The sequence below is a fragment of the Macadamia integrifolia genome, chromosome 3 (assembly GCF_013358625.1).
Source record: "Macadamia integrifolia cultivar HAES 741 chromosome 3, SCU_Mint_v3, whole genome shotgun sequence".
In the NCBI taxonomy this organism is placed as follows: Eukaryota; Viridiplantae; Streptophyta; class Magnoliopsida; order Proteales; family Proteaceae; genus Macadamia; species Macadamia integrifolia.
Window position 1 is genome coordinate 35,947,781 of NC_056559.1, and position 8,180 is coordinate 35,955,960.

The 8,180-nt window shown below is 38.5% G+C and overlaps 1 protein-coding gene across 1 annotated transcript; it reads right to left on the reverse strand.

Moving 5' to 3' along the window:
• Positions 1 to 2,429: 2,429 nt before the first annotated feature.
• LOC122074700 (EPIDERMAL PATTERNING FACTOR-like protein 4) lies at positions 2,430 to 3,297 on the reverse strand. Its single transcript, XM_042639646.1, has 3 exons — positions 3,015 to 3,297; positions 2,735 to 2,935; positions 2,430 to 2,610 (listed from the first exon to the last, which is right to left on the reverse strand). Exons 1-3 carry the CDS (start codon positions 3,166 to 3,168, stop codon positions 2,582 to 2,584), a joined length of 384 nt encoding a protein of 127 aa, XP_042495580.1. The 5' UTR covers positions 3,169 to 3,297; the 3' UTR covers positions 2,430 to 2,581.
• Between the last annotated feature and the right edge of the window lie 4,883 nt (positions 3,298 to 8,180).

Here is an 8,180-nt window from a genome sequence, read left to right on the forward strand (position 1 = left end):
TAAAAAATTAAAATTTGAATAGTTTTATATACATTTGTATGAAAAATCGAATTCAAACTAGACCAAAAATCAAAACCAACCCGGTTACAAATCGATTTAAGAAATCGAAGTTCAACAATTCATCATTTGGTTGTTTCCTAATGGCTTCATACCGGTTTAAAAAACCGATCCAAACCGAAATGAACCTAATAAATCCAAACCGGTACCAACCCGAACCCAAACCGCACCGAAACCGACACCGGACCGAAACCGATAAATCCTTATTGGGTCGGTTTCGGTCTCTTCCAAACTCACACCGAAACCGGTGGAACCGGACCGAAACCGCACCGACCCGGACCGTTGACACCCCTAATCATAGTGAAGAAAAGTAAGCCACATGGTCCATGGAAGAATCAGATAGGAGATCTAAGAGGGCCATAGTTAGGGGTATCAATTGGTCGGGCTAATCAGGTTTGCCCACTTTAGGACCTCACACCTGACCTGCTCATTTAAGTAAACGAATCTCATATGCTAGGCATGGTCCTATTTATGTGCGATTAGTTAAGGACCATTCTTAATCAGGCAAAATGATCCTTAAACAAGCTTATTAAGCATTTATCTCTAATCGGACTTTAAACATGTTGGGTTAAGTCAGCCTATAAATGGGCTTTAATCAAACTTTAAACATGTCGGGTTGAGTCGGGCTAGCAATCGATCAGGAGCCCATCAGGTTAAAGTATTACACCCTTGCATTGGGACCAATCAATTATAAAACAAGCAAGTCTTAAACCTAACACCCTTATAAATCGGTCGGGTTGAATCAAACTTTAAAGGGTTGGGCTATGCAACTAGATATCGATAAGAAAACTTGATCCACTGACAAAGTCCATGAAACATTTCCCAACGACAAGGAAGAAGTGCCAACAACCAGGGCAAGCTCTATGTCAATATCATTTTAGAGATGACAACCCAAACGTATGAATACAAAATTGTATTCAAGAAATATTTGAAGAAGGGGAAAAAAAAACTACTGCAACCTAAGAACAGCCATACTCATACACCAATGGTAGACAAATTCAAGACTGGATAAATAAATGATATGAGAGAGATGTATCATATAGTCGTAGGAAATGACAACCCAAACATATGAATACAAAATAGACTCTGTATAGGGTGGTGGAGAGAACGAAAGATGGGACAGTAGGTCTCTAAAGCCTATTCCATTCCCCCTCAATCCAACCTAGTAACTTAACCTACAATACCCACAATTCTTGTCAAATCAAATCGATTCCTTTCAACATCTCCAATCCTATACATGCCCATACTGTCCATGCCCTCTGGATCATTGAAGAACAGACCAATCCCTCTCCTGATTCCTGAGTCTTCTCCTCTAAGGCTCCAACAGAGTAATAAGGGTGTCTGATCCTGATTGAAAGCAGTGAAGAGAAAAAGTCTTTTCTCCTGAAGAGACAAATGAAAGAGGAGACATTTATCTTCCTCCGTAAAACAAGCAAAAGGGTGCTTCTCAATTTTTGTAGTTTCTGTACTTCTCAGGCATGTAAGTGGGCAAGGTGGATTGGAGATGCTGAAACTTGGGTTAAGTGATTCTTATGAGGGTTCCTACTTAAACCCATCTCATTCCTTGATAGATCATATAAAAGATCAAATTTATTTGCAAATGGGTTTTAATTAAGATCCAATTTGAAGAGTGAAATTTTTGCTTTTTCAATGACAATGGCTTGAGAAAAGATGAAAGGGAAAGAAATTGCAGAGCATCAACTATGAGATCGGAAAAGAATCTAAAAGAATGGATGGGATATGTGTAAAATAAGAAGAATGCAAAGTTACAGCTCAAAAATAAGGACAAACCAATCTAGTGTATCCCTCCAACCCCACGAAGACCGATACACACAGAACACAGTGCTATAAAACAAAAGCTTGAATGGATAAATCCAGGAGAAGAGAGAACCTCAAAACAGGAAAATGAAAATATCGAGAAGGCAAAGAGAACAAAACAAAATACCCCCTCGTAAGGTTCCAATCCATGTTCTGTTATGAACTAGAGAGAGAGAGAGAGAGAGAGAGAGAGAGAGAGAGAAACACCCGGATAGTCTCTTTTATCCCTTCAGTCTGCAAAACCTGCAACAATCTCCCTTTCCCCCTCTACACCCAATAGTCTGAGATCAATAAAACCAGAGCTAGGGCAGAGAAAGGAAGAGAGTCTCTGCTGAAGAAATTAATTAATTAATTAACCTTCTCAACTCAATTATACAGCTTAAATCTAAGAAATTTTAGCAAGAAAAAAAAAACCCCCCCATTTTTCTTTGCAGTTTAAGCTGATGTTTGAACTCTCAGTTTCCATCTTCGCATTAATAACAGCACAGAAACTTAGGCCCTACCTTAACAATGTCAGGATAAACCAAGACAGAATGAATATAAATAAGAAAAACTTACCAACCCATCTTCTTAATTACCTCACTTGCTGGCTCTCTTAATAATTGAATTAAAACGACAAAGTCAGAAACCAAAAGACCCACTTCACACCCAACACATGCAAAGTCACAGAGAGAGAGAGAGAGAGAGAGGCTCACGGTAGACTCTGTTAAAAATTGCATTCCCCATGTTTCCTGTCTGTTTCAGGAAAGAAAACCAATAGATACATAGATGAGAGACGAGAGGATAAGAGAAGATTTACAGAGCTTTTCTTTTGGTGGGTTCTGTGATTCTTGCTTCTAAGGCATAAAGAACTTATTACCACATTTGCAACGCCAAGCTTCAGGGTAGTATTCAAGAGGTGTACTCCAACCGGGTTGAATAGGTACATGGACTGCCTTGCAAGGGGAACACTTCCCACACTTAGTCCGGCACGTCGGTGGAGAAGATCCAGGCCCAGCGAGTCTCCTCCCAGTCAATAATCTCTCCCAAGACTCTTCTCTCTCTTCCTTTACTACTCCACCTACCCAATAAAACACAAATGCATCAGAGATTAAAGAAGAAAAGTCTGACAGTTAAAAAGTTATAAATTTAGAACATACCGAGTTGGCGAATAGGAGAGAGAGCAGAGTGAGCAGTGGCGGAGGTATAGGAAGAGGAAGAGGAAGAGGAAGAGGAGGAGGCGAAGGCAAATAAGAGGAGAGCTAAGGCAGTTGCAGAGGAGAGTCGGCGATGGTGTTGGTGTAGTACGCCCATGGCCAAACCTAATAAAACCAAAACTACTGAAATAGGAGTAAGATTAAAAGCTCAAGAAAGAGACTGAGCTGAGCGATGGCCAAATGCTATTATTGCGAGATGACCTGAGTGGGCTGAGTAGGTGAGTCCAAGTCAAAGGAAGACCTTCCTTTCTCCCTATCCTTTTACTGGGCCCTACCTAAAATTGTATTTTAAGGTCTGGAAAGTCTTAATATTACAACAAGCCATTGAAATCTAGAGAACTGAAAATTGAATAAAGAGTGTCGAATATAAAGGGTAATTTGTCCAATGACTGTGGTTCAGGACCTTCAGGTGCTCATTCATGGGAGGCACCCGTCTGGTTGCGCTCGTGTGGGGAATCCAGATTCCAGATCCGCCATTGTTGAGTCTCTTTCTTCTTTCCCTGTCACGTTTCTCACCAAAAAAGGAATCCACTGGTTTTTGAGTACGACAGTTTATTAATTTTAGATGGGCCCTACAGAAGTCACATCAAATCTTCAAAATAAAAAGAAACCCCACCAGTTCTCAAAGTCTTCAGATTTCAGAAACCAAAAAAAAAAAAATAGAGAGAGAGAGCTCAGAGAGTGGCCATGGTTGGAAGTATGAACTGTTGTTTTACCTGTTTCGATCTGTGTTTGCTACTTGTCAAAGCGTAAGATTTTAAGAACCCTAGAGAACAACCCTGTGGCACCATTCTCTGCTTGCCTTTTTGAAGATCTTTAGCCTAGAGAGAGAGAGAGATGAAAAGTTCTGTTTCTTTAAGAAATAGAGGAATGCAAAGTTCCCAAGTTATCAGAAATGGGAATTGGAGATTAAGTTTCAGGATTGACAGGAAAAGATCCCCAATAAACCCAATTTCAACAATGAATCCAAAATGAGGTCCTGAAAGGACAAAACTGGAAAAGCAGATGTTTTTGTTGTGTTTGTTGTTTTGATCTCACACTGAACTAGATTGTGACTTTATGTAACGTACAAAAAAAAGAAAGGGCAGGAGGGATTTAGATTTGAGAGGGATGAGCCCTATGGGTTCAATCATCAATGTAAACTCTTGCAACAGTGAAGAATCATAGGGCAGTAGATCTTATGGGCGAACTATGGAGACCTGAGAGAGGAAATTAAGGAGAGTACAAATTATCTCTACTAAGTGGTGAGGTGTAGTGAACGTCCAACGATTAGGAGGGTTCGATCATGCACCCCAATCATTGAATGTTCACTATATCTCACCGTCTCAATGCAGAGGATTTTGATGCAAGATTAAACATATGTAAATGAGTTGGTTACCAAGATTTGAATTTAATGGTTTGGTTACCATCCCCCTTCCAGCTGGAGATAAATCCACCAACTAAAGTCTCAAACATGGTGGGCCAATGTGGATATGAAAGACTTTTATGTGGAATAGGTCTTCATTTAAATTGAAGGGCCACCCGACCTTTATTCCCTGTTTAACTCATTTCCCAATCTCAGCATCCTCATCTCACAGTCTCAGAATTATCCATCCAAATATATTGTAGATTCAAAAATATTAGTAAGAGAGGAAGCCGAAAGGGATTCATCAGTATGCAGCTCCAATGGCCCAACAGCCCACACTTGCTTAGGAAAAAAAGGTAAGAAAGAAGCAAATGTCATGTAGTCTCATTTTCAGATTTACAAAATAGTCAAACTAATTCAATGACATCAACAAACTAAATTTATCTTTAGTAGCAATACCTTCAATCAAAATCTTCCAAAAGGAAAATCTTAAACCTAGGATGGATTTTGAAATTCCATACAAGTTTCCATATCCTCCAATTGACAAACCTAGTCTGAGAACTATGATTATTTTTTACATGTTAGTTTACTAGTTATTAATCTTTTTTTTTTTTTTTTTTTTGGTATCGAATCAATAAGATCATTAGATTGTACAAACTAAACTTTTTCAATTGCCAAAAAAAATATTGGGAGAGAATGGCGAATGAGGATTCAAAGTCGATTATATGTATTTATAGGATTACCTAAATGCTTTATGGGTAAATATGGATCAGAAAGTGAGGTGAGATTTCTCATTTTAATGGGTAAATAATATATTTAAAGAAATCATATCAAACGCATTCTTAATTTCATGTTATCTATTAATATTTTCAAACGCTTTCAAAGTATGGTTGTATAGTTCATTCTTTCAAAGGTGAAGTGACCATGATTCACAAATATGAAGATTGAGAAGGTGAGATGATAAATATACGTTAGATAAATAGTGGATCTAGATGTTTAAAATCATAGGTGGAAACTAAGGATGTGTTTGGTATGATTTCTTGAAATGCACTAGTGTCCTAGAATGCCCATTAATGACTCCAAATACTTTCAAAGTATAGTTATATGGTTCATTCTTTTTAACCACGATTAAGATTGAGTTGAGAACTTTAGAGGGTAGAGTGTTGTGACTCACAAAATGTTGAGATTGAGAAGGTGAGATGACAAATATATGTTAGATAAATAGTTGGTCTAGATGTTTAAGATCAGGAGTGGAAACTAAGATTTTGTTTGGTGTGATTCTTGGAATGCATTGGTGTATAACTTACAGTTGCAATGTTTATTATGAACATATATAAAGTTGGAAGAAGCTTACTGTAATAATTTAAAAGGTATGCTTCCACATAATTTTTTTTTTAGATTTAGATTTGATAGTCATACTAGTGACTTAGAGAAGATCTCCCAAAAAGTATTTTGTGCATATTTCGGGCAGGTCTAAGATTATCAATAAAGAAGATTTCTCTAAGTCACTTCTCTTTTACACATCCCCCTCTTCCCCATCTGATGGGAAAAAGATCATCTCCAACACCAACAGTCCTCTAATGACTCATCCAAGGGCTGGGAGGATTTACACACGCATCCCTAAATGTTGGCAGGTGTTGGGATGCCTGTCCCAGTCCTCCCAGCCCTTGGAGGGTATTTGGAGAGGAGTCAGATCCCATCTGATGACCACCGTGTATTGCACAAAGCCTAATTTAAAGTCTCATATCCTATTTTTTGTTAGTCATGCATGAAAATGAAATAACCACAAAAGATTAGGTTTGCCAAAGGCTTTATGGTTAAATGGTTAAGAAAACACCATTGGCGACTAAAACATATTGCATTATAAATCATAACACACCCATTTAAAACACATAAGCTAGCATTACATTTCTCATCGGCCTAACATACATATATCACTGGCCAGAATATGTTTTTAGTCCGAAGCCCATAGTGTTGTATCCAGCTTCGAGTCCAGCCTTAACTGAAAAGCTTGCGGGCTGGGCTGGGACAGGACTATCAATCTCTCCCACCAGAGCCCAGGCCTCTTACGTCCTTGACTAAATGTGTCAGAAAATATATTGCCGAACGTAGCCACCGTTTCTCTTCCTCTTTATGTTGGTTGGTAAAGGTAGTTGGCATATATCTTTCAAGGGAGAGGGATAGGTATGCCGTCGATATCAAGTATGCTAGTGGATAGCACCAATAGGAACACATGATGGAGTGTCATTCAGAAAAGATATGGGGGTCATTTCAGAAAAAGCGAAGAGAGAGATAGACACAATAGGTGCTAGCATACTTGATATCGACGGCATACCCAACATTTTCCCATATTTCAATATCTACCCTGGAGGCTATTGTGATACACGTTATCTAGCTCGTTGATAAAGAGGATTATAGTACTTGTAGCCATAGCCATCAAATAATGATTACAAGTCTATTTTACTGAAACTAAGGGCCCGTTTGATAACGTTTTCAGAAACGTGTTTCTGTGTTTTCTTGTTCTCAAAAATGAAGAAACGACATAAATACCGTTTGGTAAAAGTGTTTTGTTCCACTTGTTTCTTGAAACATAAATTGATTTCAATTTATGTTTCACGAAACAGGAATGACGAAACAAGTTTCACTTGTTCCGCTATTTCTTGAAACAAATATCATGCAAAAAACTCCACTCAACCCTGATAAAACAGACCCCCTTTCTTCTCTTCCCCATTAAAACTTCACAATAGTACCCTGAAGAAGACCCAAGCGACTGTACTCCATCTTCTTCTCACCGAGAAGTCAACCTCTCATATCTATCTCTTTCTTTAATCGCAACCATACTCCATCTTCAATCGAAGCCTAATGACCAACATTGAAATTAAAGCCCCATCTTCAATCGAAGCCCTATCTTCACCGAAGCACTTCAGTAAATCCGTCTGCACCGAAGCCGTCTTTGCCCATGTTCTTATGATAATAATGTGAAAAACGTGATTTCAGGATGCATACACTACAAGAAAGCCGGTTTTGGTTGGTTTGCTTTTCCAGTTGTTAAAGATCCTTAAAGCATTTTATATTTCCATGACTTAAGTAGAAAAAGTCAATGGGGGTGGTCTCATTATGTAATGGTTGGACTCTAAAGACCCAGAATATCTAAGAATATTCATGATCGATTCAAAACAGGGATTTGAAAATTTGGCATAATTGGTATTGGGGGTACCTTATGAATCGATGAATTTATCTCCTGTAAATCTTTAGTTTTGTATCTCTGTGTAATACCCTATGACATTTCAAGAACAGGTTTTAGGTTTTAGGTTTTAGAAATTAGTTTATGAAGAAGGATTGTTGGTTTCTAATCTTTTTGTCTTTGGGATCACAGGGAGCTGTTACACATGAAGATTTCAAAGGGCACAAAGGTACCGTAAGAGCAGGTGACTTACGATGGATGATAGCCGGTAAAGGAATTGTTCACTTTGAAATGGCTGCAGCTCAGGGAACTCAAACTTGTTCTTCTCGGTGAGCAGGGTCTTCTCGGTGAGTAGCAACGGTGAAGAAGGACTATGGATATGAGAGAGGGCTGACCTCCTCTTCTTCTTCTTACCCGTTTCTGTTTCCAGAAACAACAATTATCGAACACCCTTGTTTTCCATTTTCTGGAATTTTTGTTTCTGCCGTTTCTTGAAACAGAAACATTATCAAACGGGCCATTAGTTTCATAGACCATTCCACAGAATCTATGGATAGTCCTCCTAATTGTGTCACGTGAA

Excerpts from the sequence above, each read along its gene's own strand:
- LOC122074700 (XM_042639646.1), bottom strand. The coding sequence starts at position 3,168 with ATGGGCGTACTACACCAACACCATCGCCGACTCTCCTCTGCAACTGCC. Across the intron at positions 2,936-3,014 it reads CTCTCCTATTCGCCAACTCG|GTGGAGTAGTAAAGGAAGAG; the intron begins GTATGTTCTAAA and ends TTTATTGGGTAG. Across the intron at positions 2,611-2,734 it reads AGCTTGGCGTTGCAAATGTG|ACAGGAAACATGGGGAATGC; the intron begins GTAATAAGTTCT and ends TTCCTGAAACAG.